The sequence below is a fragment of the Diabrotica virgifera genome, chromosome 1 (assembly GCF_917563875.1).
Source record: "Diabrotica virgifera virgifera chromosome 1, PGI_DIABVI_V3a".
NCBI classification, from domain to species: Eukaryota; Metazoa; Arthropoda; class Insecta; order Coleoptera; family Chrysomelidae; genus Diabrotica; species Diabrotica virgifera.
This window is the reverse complement of record NC_065443.1, coordinates 88,702,047-88,727,554: the sequence shown is the minus strand read 5'-3', so window position 1 is coordinate 88,727,554 and position 25,508 is coordinate 88,702,047. Positions and strand designations below refer to the sequence as shown.

Below are 25,508 nucleotides of genomic sequence, written 5' to 3'. Positions count from 1 at the left end.
CTTTCTGTTTGTCAGAACTTAAATACTTGGGTTATGTTGTTAACTCTAGTGGTCTGTCTGTAGATCCGGCAAAAGTAGAGGCCATTGTGAATCTTCCACGACCCACCGATGTCACTGAAGTCAGAAGAGTCCTTGGAGTTATAGGATGGTATCGTAAGTTTGAAAATAGTTATTCAGATCTTATTTCACCTTTGTGTAGATTATTACAAAAGAACAAGAAGTTCGTTTGGGACAAAGCTTGTGAGGAAGCTTTTCAGAGTATTAAAGACGCTCTTGTCTCAGCACCTATTTTGTCTAGTCCTAATTTTGACAAACCTTTTTACGTACAAACTGATGCGTCAGCGTATGGTCTTGGAGCTGTCCTTACTCAAAAGTATGATGAAACTGAACATGTAATTTGTTATTTGTCTAGAACTCTAAATAGAGCCGAGAGAAACTATAGCAGTGTTGAGCGTGAATGCCTCTGTGTTTTGTGGGCGTGTGAAACTTTACGAGCTTATCTAGATGGTTATAAGTTCTACGTAATCACTGATTGCTACTCGTTGTTATGGTTGGACAATTTGAAGGACCCTCAAGGACGACTTGGTAGATGGGCCTTACGTCTGCAACAGTTTGACTATGAAGTACTGCATCGCAAAGGTAAGGATCACATAGTTCCTGACACCCTTTCGCGAGCTTTAGAACTACCTGTTGATAGTGTACATATGATAAATTCTGTAGAAATAAGTAATGTTCAAGCAATAAACCCCGAATGTGACGAATATGATTTTTCTTCTACCAGTGATAAATGGTATAAGAAAATGTGTAATAATGTAAATAAAAATCCTTTAAAATTTGTCAGATGGAGACTAGCAAATAATAAGTTGTATAAATATATTGATCAAGATTTTCCGAGTTTAAGAGATGATTGTGAATATTGGAAACTTGTAGTTCCAAAAGATTTTCGAGATAAGATACTTCAGAGGTGTCATGATTCTTGTGTTTCAGGTCATTTAGGTATCTACAAAACATTTCATCGTGTATCTCGCCTTTTCTATTGGCCTTTTATGAAAATGGACATTACGAAATATATAAGGAAATGTGAGGTTTGTTTAAGGACGAAGCCTGAACAGAAAAGTCCTGCAGGACATATGGGACAGGCTGTCGAACCCACAAAACCTTGGGAGATCATCAGTATGGACTTATTTGGACCATTGCCCAGAAGTTCAGCTGGTAATACTTGGATTTTGGTAGTTACTGATAAGTTCAGTAAATTTCCTCTTTTATTCCCTCTGAGAAAGGCAACTGCCACTTCTATAAGTAAAATTTTAAAAGAAAATGTATTTCTTTTGTTTGGTGTTCCCAGAGTCTTAAAATGTGATAATGGAAGTCAGTTCAAAGGTAATATTTTAAGATCTTTTTGTCAAGAGTTTGGAATCAGATTTCTTTTTACTCCAAATTTTACCCCTCATCCAAACCCTACTGAACGAATTAATCGTATCATGAAAACCATGTTGATGGCTTATGTTAAAGATAATCATAGGTTGTGGGATGTTAATTTACCTGAACTAGGTTGTGCTATTAGAACTGCCAAACATGAGGTGACAGGTCAAACACCATACTTCATTAATTTTGGTTGTGAGATGATGACTCATGGAAGTGAATATCATCTAAAAATAGGGAATGAAGAAAATAAACAACGTGTGTATGATCGTTCTAAAAATATGAATAGGTTGAGAGACTGGGTTAAGAAGCGGATTGATAAAGCTTCAGATAACACCAGAGAAAGATATAATTTAAGAAGAAGGGATGTTCATTTTAAGGAAAATGATTTAGTTTGGAAAATGAACTATGTTCTTTCTGATAAAGCTAATTATTTTACATCTAAGTTTGCTGATAGATTTGTTGGACCTTTTAGAGTAAAGCGTAAGGTTGGTTATTGTACATATGAATTAATAAATGATAATGGTAAGTCTATTGGTCACTGGCATGTGAAAGACTTGAAACCTCACCCACAGAACTCTGATAGCCACGTTGAATCGGATTCTGATGTAGATAGTGTAACATAGTATGTATTTTTAACAAGTTTCTTTGGGATTCAATTCAAAGAAACTTAATTTTCTTTCCGGAAGGAAAGGTGGAGTTATTACGGTTGAAAATTTAGTAGTAACGTTTGTTGAGTTTTGGTTGTTTATAACCGATTATTTTGTCCTTGGAGGATGTATAATTTGTATGTTTGGATGTATATGCTTTTTGTGTGAGTCAGTGAGAGAAGATTTTTGTTGTAGAGTTTTTTGTTTTGAACGCCTTGTTAGCAAATCAACAACGTTCATTCTTTTCAATAAACATTTTTGAGAAAGCACTTGAAGCCTGGTCGGCGATTTGGATTCCCAGTTTTTTTTAATTGAAATGGTACTTTTTCAATCCTTTGGTGGGATGTACTGGGAATTCTCTTATTGAGGTATCCGTTGGTGTGCTGGAAATTTGGGGCACGTAAAGATTTGTCTTGGAAAATCCTCTAGAGATTAATTCGATGTTTATTGATGGCCAGGCTGAGAGTCGTGTAATAGACCCTTTTGTATGTTAAAGGGTGTTCCGGTATTCAGTAATTGTATGTATTTATCGATCCTGAGGCTTTAAAGAAGTAATAGAAGTACATTTATTTACCAGATTTACATTTATTCAGTATATTGGAAATAATAAATTTGGCAGATTTATTTAGAAGTTCGATATTTGACGTGACATTTTGACAAAATTTAAGGAAGATTGCAGTGTGTTTATCCAGGCAAATGATTTTTTTTATTGAAGGAAATAAGGACGGTAAAGATTTTATTTTATTTTATGTGAGAAAACAAGAAAGAACAAGGTACAATTTAGATTGGGTTAAGGGGTCTAAAAAGGGTACTAAAATACAATGATTTTTATATTTATGTGAAGGAAACAGCTGGTTCTGGTTTATTTTTTTTAATTAATTACTTACTTTTGTTCTTATAAACTATTGAAATCAAAATTAATATTTGTATGTAAAAAGGGACTTAAAATTTTGTTGACATTATATTCTCTATAGTTATCTAGTGTTTTATTTGAACTGTCATGTCTCATGCTCATCTAAATCAAACCAACTAATTAAAAATAATAATTCCGACTGAGAAATAGCTGTGGTAATCTCAATGAATTAATACAGGTTCATAGGCCATAAGCCTCGAATGTTAAATATGGGCGTCCCAGCAATAGCGCCTTATCATATTTTAAGGGTGAGTTTCAGGGTAAAGCAATGTCAACAACTAAAAATAAATACTAGCATTAGATAGCTACATATACAGTCAACACGAGCGCAGAATTTGGTTAACTTAGATACTGTAGTTCCAGAAAGAAAAAATGAAAAGTTCTCATAAAACCTTCTTTTGACTCTCCTGAAAAGTTTGCGATTTCGGGGTTATGGCACTAACGAAGTCGGGGAGCGATATGTTAATATGTTGATGGTCTGAAAAGTTCCTCCAGTATTGTTATTCCTTATCTGTAGTGTCACTCTAGAAGAGCTGCAGAGTCTTAATCGATAGAGGTAATACTTTCACAAAAGATAGACTGAAAAAACTGAATTTTATCATTCACAGAGACTACTGTTTGATTCTGAATGTGTACTAGCTAATGTAGTGTCACTTATTTGTTCTAAAAATATTGTTTTATTTATTTTCAACACATGACCTTTTTGGAAAGTGTAAATTTCTATAATTGAAATTTTTGGTGTAAAATTTGACATACTTCCTTTTGATATCTTTAGAGCATTAGCAATGTGTACACACATGTTTATAATAAGCCAATCTTTCAAAGCAACATCATTCACTTTATCTACAATATGTGGTTGCAGTTTTTGGACTTTCTTCACCTGAAGGATCTTGGAGAGTTTTACCGCTACGTTTTGTAGTTTCTTTAGTTTGTATTTGGGTGGTGAATAGTCACCATACATATTTTTTCAAGAGTTGTTTGGTATAACCGGTCGTACTTCTGCCAATTGGCTTATTTTACTTCTTTTCTGCTCTACTCTGAATTAAATTAGAAATTGAAATATTTCTGGTGCTTTCCGGCATCAAAATCGGATCCACCATGTTGGTAAGCCAGTACCTAGTCTCTGAGCTATGATCGTCATACCATCTTCTTCTTCTTCTTCTGGTTCCTATCCATTTCGGATGTTGGGAATCATATTGGCAATCATAACCCTGCTCGCTGCGGTCCGAAAGAGTTTCGTTGAGGTTTTCTTAAACCATGTTCTCAAATTCCGCAGCCATGATATTCTCCTTCTACCGGGCCCTCGCTTACCTTTGACTTTACCTTGCAATATGGACTGCAGCAGGGAGTAACGGTGTTGATTTCTCATAACGTGTCCCAGATACTGCAGTTTTATGCGTTTAATGGTAAACACAATCTCCGGTTCCTTCTTCATTCTTCCTAGAACTTCTTTGTTCGTGGTCCTTGCTGTCCAGGATATTCTGAGAACTCTTCTATGTCACATCACAAATGTTTCAAGTTTTTTAATAGTGGTGTCTGTAAGCGTCCATGCCTCCGCTCCGTACAATAATAAAGAGAAAACGTAACATCTCAGATGTCTCATTTTTGTATCTAGGGAAATGTTGTGGCTTTTGAAGATGGCGCTCATTTTGTTAAAGACCGTTCTTACCTTTCCTATGCGGCACTTTATTTCCTGTACATTGCTCCACTGCTCATTTATAATAGTTCCCAGGTAGCAGTACTGTTTTACGCGCTCTATCTGCGTTCCATTAATGTATAGATGAGCCCCATTTATATTCTCCTTGCTGATAATCATTTGTTTGGTTTTTTGGGTATTAATGTTTAGTCCGTACTGTCGACTCTACTCGTTGATTCTGTCCATTAGCCTCTGAAGTCCCTCTACTCTAAAATATCTCCTATCACCATTTGTCGTCATACTATACGTATTTACAAATGATACGTAATAAATAATATAGTAATTTATAATATATACAATACATTCTAATTAGTGCTTTTTACAATCCTCTTTTACGAAGAATTGTTTTTTATTTTGTTATTTTCAACGTCAAACGCATCTTCACTGCTATAAAGGAGTGCCTACAGTCAACTACTGCCCAGAACGGGTAGCAGGAGTATTGGGATCTTTGAATGAGACCGAAAACGTATAAGAACGCCTTACGACATTAATTTATTTGAAAAATGTAAATCACCAGGTAAATTTTTTTTATTTTAACTTATCTCTGGGATACTCACCACAATGAGTTTCATCAGAAAAGTCACCACAATCGTCATCCCCATCACATAACCATTCTTTCGAAATGCACCGTTTTGTTCTGGGACATAATATGTAACCTTTGGATTCATCACATTTGACTTTCAGCTCAACATGATCGCAGTCTAATTCATCTTCATTTTCATCACAGTCGTGGATACCATCGCACCTAGAAGTTATGAAATACACTTATAACTGACCATGAACGGTTCAAATTGAAGATATAATGATAAAAGGAGGAATTAGGTAAGGATTTATTCTATTAGCAACAAATATTGTTTATATTAACATTTTAAATATTAGCTAAAATTGGAGTTCAAGAGACTCCCAAAAGGAAATTAGGATTCATAGGAAAATATGAAGGAGGAAGAATAAATAAAATTAGTATCACTGTTTGGAGGAATGTTAAAATTCCTCCAAACAAACGATCTGTTAATAGGTATTAATATATTAAAGAGAAATATACATTTGTGGTTAAAGGGAGAAACGCTTAGAATTTGCTGGATTATGAAGTCTACACATGAAACTTAATAAACAAGAAATACATAATAGACCAGGCCGCATCTGTAAAAATATTAGTACATTTGGATGTTGAGAGGTGACTCGAATTTTTTTGCAAAAATTGCTTAAAAATACCTCAAATAATAATATTTGAGTTATCCTCCCATTCAAAAAGGTCTGGAACATTGTTTAAATAATCAAAATGTCAAAACATGAAGGAAAAATTCGACTTTTTTCTTGGTTTTATGATTATAACTTTAAAAGTATTCATTTTCGAGAAAAGTTGCACCAATATAAAAGTTGCGTAAATAATTGAATTTTATACAATATAGGTATTATATAAGGATTAACTGAAAATTTTAAAAATTGTCACCCTTGTTGCAAAATAGCAATTATTTCGAGAAAAAAAAAACATAAAAAAACAAGTATTCGCATTTTACGTTTTTTAACTATTTATGCTACATTTAGAACCTTCATATTTCACCCAGAAAAACTTTATGGTATGATAAAACAATACTGTAAATTTCATTATGATCGGTTTAACATATTGTGCAAAATAAATTTTGCAATCCAGCTTTCGCAAAAAAAATTCATTTTTTCAAAATGTTGCAGCACTGAAAATAAATCAGACAGCAAGTTGAATTTTTTTTACATATAAAAAAATACTGTACCTTTCATTTGCAATTTGCAAAATTAAAATTGGTTAAATACCACGGCGTCAGTAATTTTTTTAAATAAACTTTAATTTTTAGTGCTACGCGCAGGACAACGGATACGTTCGCTCTGATTGGGAATTCCAATGACCCTTGATAATGATTGATAAATTTTAATTTTTAGTACATTTCGAAATAAATAAATAAATATATTTATTGCAAAATAAAAACATATACTCTGTCCTTTGAAATAACACTTTTTTAGCAAAAACTTTCTTTGTTCATATATTTTAACTTGGAAAATAAAAGTGTATTATTTTTAAACATATGCAATTGTTTAAACAATTTTTCACAAACAATAATCAAATTAGTTGGATTTTTGTGGAATTAAAATATGAAGATACAACAAAATATAGAGTAAGAAAATAATATATTAGATAAAGATTGGAAGAAATTTTGGTGGAAATCAACTTGTATGAATCGAACACCGCTTGTCCTGCGCGTAGCATCAAAAATTAATGTTTAATAAAAAAATCCTGACGCCGTGGTAGTTAACCGATTTTTAATTTGCAAATTGAAAATGAAAGGTACAGCACTCTTCTATTTGAAAAAAAAAATAACTTGCTATCTGCTTTATTTTCAGTCCTGCAACATTTTGAAAAAATGAATTTTTTTTGCAAAGCTGGATTGCAAAATTTATTTTTTTAAATCTATTAAACCGATCTTAACTAAATTTACAGTGTTTTTTTATGATATTATAAAGTTTTTCTGGGTGAAATATGAAGGTCCTAAGTGTAGCATAAATGGTTGAAAAACGTAAAATTCGAATACTTGTTGTTCTGTGTTTTTTCGCAATTATTGCTATTGTGCTACAAGGGTAACAATTTTAAAAAATTTTAACTAATCTTGTGTTGTAGGAAATTTAATCAAGCATCTTTTATTTTAGTGCAACTTTTCTTGGAAGTGAACACTTTAAAAGTTATAATCAAAAAACAAAGAAAAAATCGAATTTTTCCTTCATGTTTTGACATTTTGATTATTTAAACAATGTTCCGGACCTTTTTGGGTGGGAGGATAACTCAATTATAATTGTATGGGTTAATTCCAAGCAATTTCTGCAAAAAAATTAGAGTCACCTATCAACGTCCATCTCAAAACAGATCCGTCCTGGACTATAATGTCTCGACAGAGAAGGAACTATCTACAAATCACACAATATGCACTGTAATTTGGGGTGGAACAAAAACATTACAAAAAGGTAAATAAACTCTCAATAGAAGAGTGTGGAAAACAAATAATAAATAATTAAGGCAACTGGAAGACCAAAGTGAAATTTCTACATTTGAAGAAAGATGGAACACGTTCAACGAAGGCTTAGAGAATGCGGCAACAGAAGTATGTAAAAGCAAAAATGTAATAAACAATTTAAAGGAATGATTATTTGGTGGAACAGTGAAATCAAGACTGAAATAAAAACGAAAAAAAGTCAAAAAGTCAGCAGAATGAAACACATGGGAAATGTTTGGAGCAGAATTTCAGGACACTATGTAAAAAACAATAGCCATAAATGATCGTTTATATTATATCATCCGCATAAATGAAAATTTTCAACGTAGGCCTAATTAACTTTAATGCGTCTACCAAGAAAAAAACGAAGAAATTAAATACCAATTTTACGAAGACCTCAAAAGAGCATATTTTATGATAACTATACCAAAAACTATTTAAATATAATTATTGGGGACAGAAAGGTTACGATAGGAAAAGAGATATGTTATGATAAGCAGAGAAATCAACTCTATCGATTTTTGGAAAAATAGGTATTACGCAAGATATTCGTAGTGGTCTGTAAAAACGGAATATACAGACGCAGATATAACTTTGAACTGCAGAGTATCTACAAGCCTAACTTTGATGGTATTATCCTTATACTACCACTGTAATCAAGCGAAACCGTCTGTAGTGGGCAGGACATGTAGCCCGGCCCTATGAATCGAAGATATTAGAAAAGATTCTAACAGCGCATCCGGTGTGATTATAAAGATGGGGTAGAAAAGCTGAGGTGCATAGACGTTGTAACACTGAGATGCTAAGACGATCGGTATTTTCAACTGGAAAATCCAAGCAGTGGACAGATCAGAATGGTGCAAAAGCTTAAGAAGTTCTATGCTTTTCAAGGGTTGTGGTACCATGATGATAATGATAACAAACAATAAAACATGTTTAGAAAACACTAACACACACGAATAGAAACACGAAAACGTAAAGACTTTAGAATAATAGGAGAAAGAATAAATAAAATCCAGACAAACGTGAACAAATAGCTAAGGGATATTAAGATGAGACGCAAACGTTCCTAACAAATATATGAAGGAGAGTAAAGCAATGAACTATAGAAAATAAGTGCAGAAATAATAGAAGCAATATAAATATAGAAACAGGCAAGGCAGATGGAGACGATTTTAGAGGTCCGGAGAAGTAAAATATTTGGTAGAAGAAGGATTATTAAAAACTTATATATACAGAGGCTTAAGAAAAACAACAAATCCCTAGTTAAAGTTTTAATACGTAATCACATAATAAAAAATTAAACACCTACCTTAACTCCTCGTTAATACAAAGACAAGATTTATGACAAAGCAACTCATCTTTTTGGCACTTTTTGTTACATGAATGGTCGCCTTTGCCATCTCCTTCCTGAGGTTTCAACGTTGGATACGGTTCGTCATAGTCTTCTTCGCCTTCTTCATCATCTCCGCCTCTATGGATATGATAGGGTCCTATGTTGAGGGCAGTGTCATAATCTGGAGAAATACCTCGTCCTCGTATGAACCCAAAGTCAAACGGGTACTGAGCATTGGAGTACCCGTATACTGGTCTGCCGTTGGCGTACTCGAACCGACCTCCATATCTGCCTCCTCCACGGTTAGAGGGACGGTCGCTACGTGGGGGAAATTGGATGTGGGGAATACCAGGGTATCCTAAGAAAAATTATAACCGATATTACAACCCTTACTATTTGTATACTTACTTTTATTTACCGTGACCCGTCAAAATAGCCCGGTCAAAACAGCCTCGTCAAAAAAGCCCCGTCAAAATAGCCCGGACACAAAATAGCCTCGACAAAATAGCCCGCAAACAAAATAGCCCCGACAAAATAGATCGCCCACAAAATAGCCCCAGTCAAAACAGCCCCGGCTAAAACAGCTTCTTAGAAAACACCTTCAATAAAAAGTTTTACCGTTTAATGGAGTACCATTTATTTTAAATTACTATTCTAATTGAAAAATAGGCCACAATTTACTTTAAAAAATTATTTTATTAACGTTTCGACTTCCATTTCGGACGTCGTTGGCAAAATACAAAATATTAATAAATTAAACAAAAATGTTGTTGAATAAATGGCGACTCGATTCTAGTTTTCTGTTGACCTAGATATCAAAATATCAAAAGGCACCGCTGGGAAAATATTCCAAAAATGCGGTTCAGAGAAACTATATGAAACGAGTCTTTGTACTCTCATACAGAGTATGGCATTAGTAAAAATACAAAAATAGACGGTTTAGTTTTGATTTAAATCTGTCTCCTGCCATCCCCCGATAGCGCTATTTCTAGGTCTACCTTTTGTCAAGGAGGCTATGCAAGAAGACAAATCTAAATCAAAACCTCCGTAGTTCTCGGTATACAATAAAACTATTTATATCGGAGTAATGTTAGAACGCCCTCTAACGGGGAATAAGTGAAATAAATGGCGACTCGATTCTAGTTTTCTGTTGACCTAGATATCAAAATATCAAAAGGCACCGCTGGGAAAATATTCCAAAAATGCGGTTCAGAGAAACTATATGAAACGAGTCTTTGTACTCTCATACAGAGTATGGCATTAGTAAAAATACAAAAATAGACGGTTTAGTTTTGATTTAAATCTGTCTCCTGCCATCCCCCGATAGCGCTATTTCTAGGTCTACCTTTTGTCAAGGAGGCTATGCAAGAAGACAAATCTAAATCAAAACCTCCGTAGTTCTCGGTATACAATAAAACTATTTATACCGGAGTAAGGTTAGAACGCCCTCTAACGGGGAATAAGTGAAATAAATGGCGACTCGATTCTAGTTTTCTGTTGACCTAGATATCAAAATATCAAAAGGCACCGCTGGGAAAATATTCCAAAAATGCGGTTCAGAGAAACTATATGAAACGAGTCTTTGTACTCTCATACAGAGTATGGCATTAGTAAAAATACAAAAATAGACGGTTTAGTTTTGATTTAAATCTGTCTCCTGCCATCCCCCGATAGCGCTATTTCTAGGTCTACCTTTTGTCAAGCAGGCTATGCAAGAAGACAAATCTAAATCAAAACCTCCGTAGTTCTCGGTATACAATAAAACTATTTATACCGGAGTAAGGTTAGAACGCCCTCTAACGGGGAATAAGTGAAATAAATGGCGACTCGATTCTAGTTTTCTGTTGACCTAGATATCAAAATATCAAAAGGCACCGCTGGGAAAATATTCCAAAAATGCGGTTCAGAGAAACTATATGAAACGAGTCTTTGTACTCTCATACAGAGTATGGCATTAGTAAAAATACAAAAATAGACGGTTTAGTTTTGATTTAAATCTGTCTCCTGCCATCCCCCGATAGCGCTATTTCTAGGTCTACCTTTTGTCAAGGAGGCTATGCAAGAAGACAAATCAAAATCAAAACCTCCGTAGTTCTTGGTATACAATAAAACTATTTATACCGGAGTAAGGTTAGAACGCCCTCTAACGGGGAATAAGTGAAATAAATGGCGACTCGATTCTAGTTTTCTGTTGACCTAGATATCAAAATATCAAAAGGCACCGCTGGGAAAATATTCCAAAAATGCGGTTCAGAGAAACTATATGAAACGAGTCTTTGTACTCTCATACAGAGTATGGCATTAGTAAAAATACAAAAATAGACGGTTTAGTTTTGATTTAAATCTGTCTCCTGCCATCCCCCGATAGCGCTATTTCTAGGTCTACCTTTTGTCAAGGAGGCTATGCAAGAAGACAAATCTAAATCAAAACCTCCGTACTTCTCGGTATACAATAAAACTATTTATACCGGAGTAAGGTTAGAACGCCCTCTAACGGGGAATAAGTGAAATAAATGGCGACTCGATATTTTGATATCTAGGTCAACAGAAAACTAGAATCGAGTCGCCATTTATTTCACTTATTCCCCGTTAGAGGGCGTTCTAACCTTACTCCGGTATAAATAGTTTTATTGTATACCGAGAAGTACGGAGGTTTTGATTTAGATTTGTCTTCTTGCATAGCCTCCTTGACAAAAGGTAGACCTAGAAATAGCGCTATCGGGGGATGGCAGGAGACAGATTTAAATCAAAACTAAACCGTCTATTTTTGTATTTTTACTAATGCCATACTCTGTATGAGAGTACAAAGACTCGTTTCATATAGTTTCTCTGAACCGCATTTTTGGAATATTTTCCCAGCGGTGCCTTTTGATATTTTGATATCTAGGTCAACACAAAACTAGAATCGAGTCGCCATTTATTTCACTTATTCCCCGTTAGAGGGCGTTCTAACCTTACTCCGGTATAAGTAGTTTTATTGTATACCGAGAACTACGGAGGTTTTGATTTAGATTTGTCTTCTTGCATAGCCTCCTTGACAAAAGGTAGACCTAGAAATAGCGCTATCGGGGGATGGCAGGAGACAGATTTAAATCAAAACTAAACCGTCTATTTTTGTATTTTTACTAATGCCATACTCTGTATGAGAGTACAAAGACTCGTTTCATATAGTTTCTCTGAACCGCATTTTTGGAATATTTTCCCAGCGGTGCCTTTTGATATTTTGATATCTAGGTCAACAGAAAACTAGAATCGAGTCGCCATTTATTTCACTTATTCCCCGTTAGAGGGCGTTCTAACCTTACTCCGGTATAAATAGTTTTATTGTATACCGAGAACTACGGAGGTTTTGATTTAGATTTGTCTTCTTGCATAGCCTCCTTGACAAAAGGTAGACCTAGAAATAGCGCTATCGGGGGATGGCAGGAGACAGATTTAAATCAAAACTAAACCGTCTATTTTTGTATTTTTACTAATGCCATACTCTGTATGAGAGTACAAAGACTCGTTTCATATAGTTTCTCTGAACCGCATTTTTGGAATATTTTCCCAGCGGTGCCTTTTGATATTTTGATATCTAGGTCAACAGAAAACTAGAATCGAGTCGCCATTTATTTCACTTATTCCCCGTTAGAGGGCGTTCTAACCTTACTCCGGTATAAATAGTTTTATTGTATACCGAGAACTACGGAGGTTTTGATTTAGATTTGTCTTCTTGCATAGCCTCCTTGACAAAAGGTAGACCTAGAAATAGCGCTATCGGGGGATGGCAGGAGACAGATTTAAATCAAAACTAAACCATCTATTTTTGTATTTTTACTAATGCCATACTCTGTATGAGAGTACAAAGACTCGTTTCATATAGTTTCTCTGAACCGCATTTTTGGAATATTTTCCCAGCGGTGCCTTTTGATATTTTGATATCTAGGTCAACAGAAAACTAGAATCGAGTCGCCATTTATTTCACTTATTCCCCGTTAGAGGGCGTTCTAACCTTACTCCGGTATAAATAGTTTTATTGTATACCGAGAACTACGGAGGTTTTGATTTAGATTTGTCTTCTTGCATAGCCTCCTTGACAAAGGTAGACCTAGAAATAGCGCTATCGGGGGATGGCAGGAGACAGATTTAAATCAAAACTAAACCGTCTATTTTTGTATTTTTAAAAATGTTGTTGCTCAGTAAAAAAATTCTTCTAATCATTTAATTTAATCTGACTCATTCATATCAGCAATTCAGACGTACAGTATGGTGCAAATGGAAGGAATAAATTCGTTATTTCGTAAACCCGCGACGTTAAGGGAAAATCCTAAAATAGATCGATTTTTGTTTTTAAGCTCATTTGAAAGGTTAATTAATTCTCTATTTAGTAATATAAACAATTACATAATTATTTATACAAAGTGTCCAAAAACTTTTTTAATTTAAATTATTTGACAAAAAGGAAGAATGTATTTAATTTAATTTAAAATGCATTTTACTGTTGCCGGAAAACAGAAAAAAAATGGTATATCATAAATAAATATTGATTTTGGCTTAAATTAAATGTTCAAACTTTCAAGAGGCAGAGAAGTCAGGTCTCGAGTTCTCTGAAAAGACCATTTTTTATTTTTTAATGTGGTTAAGATAAACATCTGAATAGAGGATAATTACCATTTCCGAAAAAATGTATTTTTAAGGAATTATTTCATGATGAATTCTGAAGGGAGCTTTTTTGTCGGGGCTATTTTGCCGGGGCTACTTTGTCGGGGCTATTTTGTCGGCGGGCTTTTATTCCGCGACTATTTTGTCTGCAGGCTATTTTGTCGGAGCTATTTTGTGTGCGGGATATTATGTCGGGGCTATTTTGTCGGAGCTTTTTTGACGGGGCTATTTTGACGGGGTACCTTTATTTACTTGTTTGATTACTACAAAAAAATTACTTTTATACTGAAGTCAAAATTTCATCTTCTAAACCAAAAGCACTTTCCAATTTTTATTTTGGTATTAGCTACTGGATAGATATTCCATTTATTCTTAGTTTCTTTTAAATTCTATAACTCCTAATTTATTTTATTTATTCAATATTGATTGAATATTGAATACCAAACGAATTAGTGAAACATTGTGCAGCCGCAATAATAGAACAATTAACAACATTAATTAATAAATCCCCAAACACAATAGAATGCTGTAAGAATGGAGAACGGGCTAACTAATAATTCTACTGTTCAAAAAACGAGCGAAAAAACAGACCGAAAACTGCAGAGGTATAAACTTCACCATGAAAGTATAAGCAGAGCAACATTCTGATGGATGGAACGGTGGGCGTTTTTCTCTTGAATATCCTTAAGAATACTCGAAGAATTTCTCCCCTTGTTCCTCCCAACAGTGTGGTGTTGCTTAGCGCCCTGGGCTTACTACGACTAAAGGTTGGGCCACACATATCTGCACCGAGCCCGCACCGCGTCCGAGCCGGCATGGCTGGCCAATGCCCATGCTGTCTCTGTAAGGCTACCCAATAGCCATGCTGGCTCGAACGCGGTGCGGGCTCGGTGCGGATATGTGTGTGGTCCAACCCTTAGACGTTACAAAATGGCTGAATGTCAAAATAACTTGCAACTAAAATTTTACAAGAAATATGTAATGAATCAAAAGATAAGCTTAGCAGATGAACAACAAGGTTTTCGTACTGGAAAATCGTGTGCACATGCAATATTCATCATCATCATCACCCAACCTTCTGCATCCAAGGTTGAACATAGGCCTCCCCTAATTTCTTCCAGTTTTGTCGATCTTGGGCTTTTTGCAACCAATTCCCAGCAATCCTTTTTATGTCGTCTGTCCATCGTGTAGGTGTTCTACCTCTACTTCTTCTGTCTTCTCTGGGCCTCCACACTGTAATTTTTTGGGTCCACCTCCCGTCCTTCATTCTGGCTACATGGCTCGCCCAATTCCACTTCAGCCATGCTACTCGCTCTATGACATCTGTGACGCCTGTCCTTCTTCTGATTTCTTCCTTTCTGGCCCTGTTTCTGAGAGTCAGTCTAAGTAGTGACCGTTCCATTCTCCTTTGGACCACTCTAAGTTTCGTTGCTGTTGCCTGGGTTAACGATAATGTTTTGGCGCCGTAAGTCATGACTGGAAGCACACATTGGTTGAACGTCTTCCTTTTCAAATAATTTGGCAAGTTGCTTTTAAAGATGTCTGATAGAGCTCCATATGCGGGAAATGCTAAGGTGATCCTTCTCTGTAATTCGGCAGTTTGATTGTCTCTGGCAATTTGGATTTCATGCCCTAAGTATTTATATTTATGGACCAACGCTATTTCGTTGACATCGACTTTTGGATTTTCGTTTGGTACAAGGTTTGTCATGTATTGTGTCTTTCCAAAATGTATGTTTAAACCAACTTTTTTACAGGCGCCATCTAACTCAGTAAGCATAGTTCTAATCTCTTTTAAGTTGTACGTTATAAGAACTATGTCGTCTGCGAATTGTAGGTGGGAGAGCCTTTCACCGTCGACATTTATTCCTTTGGCGTCCCACTAAAATTGTTTGAAAGCATGTTCAATTACTGCCGTAAAGAGTTTGGGAAATAACGTGTCTCCATATATATTCATAATAAGTATAGCAAATTACTGAAAAATCACTGGAGTACAACAGACCAGCATTGCAGTGTCTGATTGACTGAAGACAGTATTTGACAGTATTTGAGTAAAACTCAAAGAGGTAATCCATCTTTTGTATGATAAAAAAGTTTTCCTAAATATCAGAAAAACTATGGAAACAGCTACAAAAACAACAAAATGGAGGTCAGACCAGATGGACAATTTACAAAACCGATAGCCATTAGGCAGCGGAATAAGACACGGAGACTCATTGAGCCCTATGCTCTTCAATTTAATCATCGATGAAATCATCAAAACTGTCAACAAAGAAATATTATAGAGAATGGAAAATAAAAAATTAAAAAATCTGTTACACAGACAACGAAATATTGATAGCCTAAGATGAAAACAGTCTGCAAATACTAGGCCACAGATTTAGCATAAGAGCAGAATAATTTAATTTGATAATCGCATCTCAGAAAACTAAAACAATAGTAATCAGCAAAGAATCAATCAGACATAAAATAAAAATGATGGCATCAATATTGAACAAGTAATGGAAATAAAATACCATGGAATTACATTTTTCAGCTATGGAGACCTAGACAAGGAAGTGAGAGATCAAATAGTAAAAAAAAAATGAACTTGCAGAATATCTTAATAACACTATACGGCGAAACGGACATATTAACACTGTACGCCAGTCAATGGGAGCAAAAATAGGATATTACCTCCGAATTCTATCCTACTGCATGGATTTTAATGAAATTTTGGGAATAGCCTCTACTTATCTCCTAATTCAAAGTCTATCCTATGCCAATGTGTGCCTTTATCTTGGGGGTGGTTCCCACCCCTTCTCGGGGTAGAAAATTTCTTGGTTAAAATAACCACGGAAGTGGCTAGAAAACTTAATTTTAAGCAAAAATTGTTCTATAATTTTTTTTTAAAACTCAATATTTTTTGAGTTATTCGTTGTTGAAAATTGGCCATTTTCATTGAAACATAACACCTTTTCGAAAGGTTTTTTGCAAATATCTTAAAAATTATGCATCTAACTAAAAAAACTGTATAAAACATTTTTGTAGCTTATAAAATACCAAAGAGATTAGTTCCTTCATAAATCTTCTAGTTATAATATAAAAAGGGATATAATGGTAGGTAAAAATAGTTTGTTTTTTGGTGCATGCTCAAATCGTTGTATTCAACTTGAAATAACAGATAAACGGTCGATTTTAGGTGTATAAAGTTAAGAACACCTTTTGTGGTGCTAAAGAGATTCTTTAAAATGGGTAGTATTAAAGGTATATTGCGTTCAAACTAAGCGAGATATGCTTCAAAAAAATTGATGATTAATGGTATTTTAAGAAAAAATGAGAAATATATTTTTAACCTCTCATCCACCAGAATTTTAATGCATCATTTTACTTCTACAATACCTTTTATTATAGTATTATGGACGTGTTCAAAAAGTTGGACGCGTTTAAAATAAATGGTTTTTGAAAAAAAAATAAGATCAATTTATAGAGCGCATTTTTAGATTTCCTTAAAAATCTTCTTTCTCTACATGTAACTTGAAAATGATAAGAGATACAAAATTTTTATTCCATAAAATCCTACATTTTTGTTTCCTACCTTTTTTTCGTATCTCTTATCATTTTCGAGTTACATGGAGAAAAAGAAAGATCCTTAAGAAAATTTAAAAATGCGCTCTATAATTTTATCTTATTTTTTTCAAAGACTATTTATTCATTTTAAACCCGTCCAACATTTTGAACATAGAAATAACACTATAATAAAAAGTATTATAGAAGGAAAACGATGCATTTAAATTCTGATGGATGAGGGGTTAAATGTACTTCACAATAATTTTTTTAAATTCCATTAGTCATCAATTTTTTTTTGCAGCATATCTCGCTTGATTTGAATGTAATCGACATTTAATGTTGCTTATTTTAAAGGTCGTTTCAATCACTACAAAAGGTATTGGTAGCATTATACAACTAAAATCAACCGTCTCTCTTTTATTTCAAGTTGAATACTCCGATTTCAGCATGCACCAAAAAAACAAACTCTTCTCACCTACCATATCCCTTTTTGTATTATAACTAGATGATACATGAAGGAACGAATCTCTTTGTTTTTTATAAGCTACAAAAATGTTCTGTATAGTTTTTTTCGTTAGATGCATAGACTTTAAGGTATTCGCAAAAAACCGCCCGAAAAGGTGTCATTTTTAATGAAAACGGCCAATTTTCAACCACGAATAACTCAATAATTATTGATTTTTCAAAAAAAAGTTATTGAACAGTTTTTGCTTATAATTAGGTTCTCTAGCTACTTCCGTGGTTATTTTAACCAAAAAATTTTACACCCTCGAGAAGGGGTGGGAACCACCCCCAAGATAAAAGCGCACATCGACGTAGGGTAGACTTTGTTTCTTGAGCTATTCTCTACTTATTGTGAAAATATCAAGTAAATCGATGTAGTAGAATGGAATTCGGAGCCAAATAACCTCATTGACTGCCCTACTCAAGAATTTATAAAGCCAGTGTAAGACCAATAATGACATATACATCAGAAACGAGACCTGATAAAGCCACAACACAAAAGACTACGAGAAATAGCAGGGATGAGAGTACTGAGAAGAATTACAGGGGATACGCTGAGAGATCGAAAGAGCAGTAAAGATATTAGAAGAAAATATAACGTACAGTTTATAAACATGGATACTAAATAGAAAAAAAAAGAATGGAATAGTAGCATAAGCAGAATGGGAGAGAGTATTGTGGTCAAAATAGCAAGAGATCCAATCGATAAAATACGTATTGGACGACCGCGCACAAGATGGAGTGACAACGTTCCATGGAGGTATTAATCCACCAATGAACAAGCAGAATGGCTTATAAAGAGAAAGAAGAAGAAGAATAGTTATTTACTTTCTGGTTCATTTCTAAATAATTATTTGAGTTTCTTTGTTTTATTTACTTTTTATCTAATAAGAAAATTCTAATAGTATACTCTGCTGGTGTACTTTGCCATGTTGTTAACGTCATTCAAGGAGTTATATCATCAAGCCAGAACTTTGAAAAAATGGCTTACTGTTACCGCTGTTTGTAAGGTATTTATAAGGTATTATATATTTTAAGATATATTAAGGATTAAATACCCGAGTGAAACAACAAGATGCTCGCTCAGAACTATTTAAAATATAATCCAGTGTCCCACAAGGTAGTGTATTCGGTCCCTTATTATACCTGTTATTTACTGCTGACCTAGTACCTACAACTAGATTGACAACAGTCGCAACATTCACAGATGACACAGGTATTATCACATCTCACACAGACCCCCAAAGAGCTTCGCATAACTTACAAGTCTACTTAAATAAAATAGAAAAATGGTTAAATAAATGGAAACTAAAATCTAATGAAATAAAATCGACCCACATTACATTTACCAAGCGAAGAGAGAGCTGTCTACCAGTATACATAAAAACAAATAATTAGTACAAGTAGATACAACCAAATACCTGGGCATACATCTAGATAAAAGACTACCATGAAGAAAACACATCTTCACCAAAAGAAATCACTTTGTACTCAAAATTCAACAAATGTACTGGATCCTGGGTAGGCATTCAAGACTGTCAATTGAAAATAAGGTAATGGTATACAAAGCCATACTTAAACCCATATGGACCTATGGCCTATAGCTATGGCTCGAGCAGCAACTATAACTTAGAAATCATAAAACGTTTTCAAAATAGGGCATTAAGAACTATGGTAAACGCTCCATGGTGCGTCCCCAACACAATAATAGAGAGAGACCTGAAAGTTCTCAGCATCAAAGATAGTGCGCATTCAAATTATTTCGCAAGTGAATTGTTAAACACGGAGGGTGAAGTTCTCAGACTGAAGCGTTATAAACCAACTGGTCTATCAAATAGATTTTAGAAAAATTAGAACTATTATAAATGTTAATTTATTTTACTAGTACGTGGCCTGTCTTTTTAGTTTTCCATAAAGCCTCTTAGAGGGTGGCACAAATAAAACCTTCCGACACAAACTTAACCTCAATTTTTGTTGACATAAATCGAGAGTTTCATTGCGATACAACAAGTCGTGTATATACAGTAAATTTTCGAAATTAGCAAGTTGGTCGAAAAATGGATCTTAGCCGAGAACGTTTTTGAGCAATAATTTTTTACAATTTTCGGAGAGGATTATACCAACAGCAATGTCACGCTGAAATGGTTTCTGTGTTTTGGAATGAAGCATTACACCAGTCAAGTATTTCCCGCTGGTATTGCGAATTTAAACGTGGTCGCTTCAGTGTCAGCGACGAATCTAGAACAGATCCACCCAAATCATCAGTCACATAGCAAAACATTGATGCGGTTCCTCAGCTAATTAAGGATGACCGCCGTGTAACATACCGGGAGATAGAGGCATCTTTGGGCATTTCAAAGAACTCGATCCAAAAGATACTACATGAAGAACTGGGTGTTAGTAAGTTGGTTTGACGTTGGATCCCTTATTTGGTTACAGAAGAGTAAAAAGCGGTTCGCGTCAATTGGTGTCGAAAAACATTGGAACGGTTCAACAAAGGAGACTCAAAAGACGTTTATAGTATTGTTAGTGGCAACGAATCTGGGATTTACTCCTACCAACTGAAAAATAAACGCCAATCCGCTGAGTGGGTGTTTCACGATGAGGAAAAAACAACAAAAGTGATCCGTTCTCGTCAATGAAAATGGTCGCAACTTTTATGTCAAAAGCTGGTCATGTGGCAACAATTGCTTTAAAAGATCTAAGAACGGTTACTTCTGATTGGCATGTAACCGTTTGTTTACCAGAAGTTATCGCGAAACTCCGAGAAAGCAACACACAACGGCGAATCCTACATCATGACAATTCAAGTGATCACACTGCCCAAAAGACAATAGAGTTTTTGGAGCTTCAAAACATCGAATTGTTAAACCGTCCACCGTATAGCCCCGACCTAAGTTCCAACGACTTCTTCGCATTCCCAAAGATAAAGAATTCAATACGTGGGCGGCGATTCCAGTCGCCAGAAGAAGCCATCGATGCCTTTAAAACCGCGATTTTGCAGATGTCAACTGAAGACTGGAATAACTGTTCTACCAATTGGTTTGAACCTTAGAGGATGGAAAAATTTTTTACCCTCTCGTAAAAAAAATTTCCATCCTCTAAGGTTTGAACGTATGCAAAAGTATATCGATCTTGGTGGGACATATTTTGAAAAGCAATAATGTACTTTTAAGTCTATATATTTTTTGTTTTTACGGCTACATGCAAAACTAAAAAGACAACCTATCGTTCGTAGTACTATCTATACATTAATTGGTAATTTATAAAGAAGGAAAGGCTTCATTGGAATTCTTACCTACATGTCATAACTAAAGCTCGGATTATAGCAAAATGCCTTTTTTTGCCTATTTTGCCTATTATAATTGTTTTTTGCACGTTTTGCCTTTTTTCGTAAATTCCGCCTATTTGTGCCTTTTTTAAAATTTCATGGTACTACCCATGATATTATTCTATTACTAAACCATTCTATAATAAAATTTTGGGTCAATGATAAAATATCAATGGTTTGTTTATATAACAGATTTCTAGGAAAATGTACCTGATCGAGACTTGAGGGTTAACTATTTGGAAATCCCTAAGCTTTATTAGTTTATTATCAGTTGTACAGTCGGTTACTGTATCAGAGTTTAGTCACAAATTGCTATATTCTAGTTTAGTTTTGTTGCGTATACCGAAAAGCAAAGAACACGTTTTAAAACGTTTTAGACATTTGTGTGAAAAGATGACATCTAAATTAAGGCTATGGATCGCACCTTATTCGGAACTTTCTCTAGAAGGAGATGGAGCATTTTGTAAACCATGCGGCAAATCGGTAAGTTTTATTTTTTCTCTTTTTTTCTCGTCCCACAACATAACTAAATTCTAAAGCGGTTTTAGAATTCTAATTATTTTTAATATTGTTCTGAAGCTATTTTCTTGTGGCATTTTTATGGCATTTTTATCTCCCATATAAATAATTAATCTAATTATTTTTTTTTAATTCTCAGATGTCAAGTAGAAAAAAGTACTTTATTGACCAGCATTGTGGAACCCCACTTCATAAACGTAATTTGGAAAAATTAAATTCCTCTAAGTTAGCCCAAATATCTCTGCGGGATAGTTTAAGCAGTTCAAAAAAAAAGGAGGAAGACCCATTTAAATTTGATTTATGCCAAATGATGATTGCATCCAACATTCCTCTATATATAAAGTTAATAACCCTAGTTTTAAATGCTTTTTCGAAAAATATCTTAATAAATCCTTACCGGACGAGAGTACATTGAGAAAACATACTGTGGAAAAATGTTATGTGGAATGTATTTCAAAAATTAAGCGGGAGTTAGACGACAATTTTTTGTATATTATCGTGGATGAAACGACAGATGTAGGCGGCAGGTATATAGCTAATTTAATGATTGGAATTTTGAACGAAAACTTTGCAAGGAAATCTTATTTAGTTGTCGTTAAAGAATTGGAAAAAACAAACAATTTAACAATAAGTCGATTTATACAAGATAGTTTAACAAACCTCTTTTTACCCAACCCTATACCAGTGAATAAAATAGTTTTAATGCTTTCAGATGCTGCGGCATATATGTTAAAAGCTGCTGTTAATTTAAAGATTTTTTATCCTAATTTAATTCATTGCACTTGTGTAGCCCACGGGGTAAATAAAATTGCTAAGGAAATAAGAAATCTGTTTCCGTTGGTAAATAATTTTATAAATTTTATGACACAAGTTTTTGTAAAGGCTCCGTTGAGGGTGCAAATATATAAAGAAAGACTTCCCGGTGTCCCTTTGGGACAAGGTGAGGAACCTGACTCGAAGCAGTTTTTTTTTTACTTTGAACACTGCAATGAAATAGAATTAGTTATGTCAGAATTTGATGATGATATTTCCGAAGCCATTCGAGAAGCAAAAAAAAATATTAAAAAATCCCAAATTGAAGCAGGAACTCGCTTATATCAATGACAATTATAAATTAATAGTTACCACAATTACCTTATTAGAAAAACAAGAGATAAATTTATGTGAGTCAGTAAAATTAATAGATAATTTAAAGACGAAAATTAAATCGGCACCTGGAAGTAACGGTCAATTAATTTTAAAAAAAATGAAATATGTTTTCGACAAGAATGAAGGTTTTTCGTTTTTATCTAATATTGCTAAAGTTTTCAATGGGACATTTTCCGAGGAATTACAAATTATGCCAGATTTATTATCCGCTTTGAAATATGCTCCAATTACATCTGTCGATGTCGAACGTTCGTTTTCAATGTACAAATTAATTTTAAGTGATCGAAGACATAGTTTTAAGACCGAAAATATTGAAAAACATTTAGTTGCTTCTATTAATGATAAAATGTTAAGTGGTTATAAATAATAAGTTATATTCCTTTATTGCCTATATTTTGCCTAAATGGTAATATTCCTGCCTTTTTTAATAAAAATCTTTGCCTATATAGGCGCCTTTTTCTTCAATTTTTGTTGCCTATAAATCCGAGCTTTAGTCATAACTTAAGAAAGTCATAACTTTAACTGATTTTTCCTAACGGCACAGATTGTTAAATAAAATGGAGTAATAAAAAAATGTACCCGAGGTACTTTTTAAGTTTTAGTCCATGTGGTGAGACCGCTCCCGTCTGAAAAACATTTCTAATTCGGTTTCTCTGCGGATTCATATTCAAAAATGTCCCCTTTAAACAAATCTGATGGGTGCCGGACGGAATTTTTGGGCAGAAATTGTTTAAATATTTTTTTTAAACAAATACATAAGATTACCTTTTATTGATCCAAAAATATATTTTTAGGTTTTTTGGGCCATTCTAAACAAGAAAGGTATCTTGTGATTTTTCTTAAAAATTTACAGTTTTCGAGTTATAGGAGATTTAAAATCTAAAAACTTTTTAAGGGTGCCAATAACTTGGATTAAAGTTTAAACATTCCTTGTCAAGATTCCGAAGAGTGATTGAGTCTAACTTCAATTTAGACCGTAGTTTTTAATTGTTAATTATGCGTGTCCATACGTTTTTTTTTGCCGGTGCGCGCGCACTATTTTCAAAAATCTCCTATTTTCCTCCGAAAAATATTTTTTCTAGATTCTTTGGGACATTTTAAATAAAATAAATTTCTTGACATTTTTCTCAAAAGTTAATAGTTTTAAAGCTATGAGCGATTTAAAAACAGAAAATGACAAAAAACACATTTTCGCATTTTCAATCGCTTATAACTTTAAAACTAGTAACTTTGGAGACAAATGGTAAGAAACTTATTTTATTTATAATGTCCCAAAGAATCTAGAAAAAATATTTTTCGCAGAAAAATAGGAGATTTTTGAAATAGAGCGCGCCGCACCGGCGAAAAAATCGGATGGACATGCATAATTAACAATTAAAAAACTACGGTCTAAATTGAAGTTAGACCCGATCACTCTTCGGAATCTTGAAAAGGAATGTTTAAACTTTAATCCAAGTTATTGGCACCTAATACTAATTTAAATATGAGTTTTTAAGCCTCGAAAATGCGTATTTTCGCATTTTTTAGATTTTAAATCCCCTATAACTCGAAAACTGTCAATTTTTGAGAAAAATCACAAGATACCTTTCTTGTTTAGAATGACCCAAAAAACCTAAAAGTATATTTTTTGGAACAATAAAAGGTGATCTTTTGTATTTGTTTAAAAAATTGTTTAATCAATTTCTGCCCAAAAATTCCGTCCGGCACCTTCAGATTTGTTTAAAGGGGACATTTTTGAATATGAATCCGCAGAGAAACCGAATGAGAAATGTTTTTCAGACGGGAGCGGTCTCACCACATGTGCTTTTATTGTTTGCTTTATTTGGCTGATTTATGTGCTTCAACCTATACCAGGGGTCAAATATAGACATGCTATACAAGACTCTTTGAGCTATCAGGCCCACCGTTTTTAATTTTACTTACCTCTAATCATAGGCTCATATTCGTCGGCTCTCATGGGTATAGGAAATACCGGGATGGGTACGTAAGGTACGAACTGGGGTGGACTGTAAACTTGCGGGGTCAGGGTAGTTCTGACCCCATGCTGACGCTGACCGGTGGCGTAGATGACAGATTTCGTGCCAGGCGGCCTCAAAGACCCCGACCCATACATCTGTCGAGCTGCACCTCGATGGGCTGAGTAGGTGGGTTGTGGGTTGTTCAGGGACCCATTGGTGTTGCTATTGTTGTTACTGTTGTTACTGTTGTTGTTGTTGCCGTTGTTGGCATTTATGTTGCATTGGGCTGAAATAATAGAAATTATATAGTATTTGCAAATCTAAACATAAAAAAAAATAAAAACGACCCGAAGAGGAGTGAAATTATGTCAAAGTGGCACGAGGGAGACAATTCGATAATAAGTTTAGAGATCGAGTGCAATTTGCTGCTATTATTTCATGAATAAAACTGTTCAAAACCAAAATTTTATTGTAATTTATTTATGTAAGTACAAATTACTACAGTTAAATATACAGTTGTTATAAATATTTGACGGTTGAAAGTCATCAGTTTTATAACTTTTAAAACAGTAATTGTCATTAATGTCACTGAATGTATTTTTGCGTAGCAACGAAGGGCATCTGAAGTAATATACTTGACGACGGGATTATTATCAAAAATTATCAGTAGTAATTTCACAAGAGCTCTGAAATTATTGAATTTTTCCCAAGTGACACTTTGACAGTTTTAATTTCACAAGCCGAAGGCGAGTGAAATTATGTCAAAGTGTCACGAGAGCAAAAATTCTATATTAATTTCAGAGTTCGAGTGCAATTTGTT

General features: G+C 34.3%; 1 protein-coding gene across 1 annotated transcript in view; it reads right to left on the bottom strand.

Annotated features, from left to right (window-relative positions):
• LOC114325882 (low-density lipoprotein receptor-related protein 4) overlaps positions 1–25,508 on the bottom strand; it is a 205,281-nt gene that overhangs the window by 111,865 nt on the left and 67,908 nt on the right. The window contains exons 3-5 of the mRNA XM_028274017.2: positions 24,654–24,974; positions 9,011–9,392; positions 5,239–5,426 (exon numbers count right to left, since the gene is read on the bottom strand). Coding sequence (XP_028129818.1) covers positions 5,239–5,426; positions 9,011–9,392; positions 24,654–24,974 — 891 coding nt within the window. The remainder of the gene's footprint in view (positions 1–5,238; positions 5,427–9,010; positions 9,393–24,653; positions 24,975–25,508) is intronic.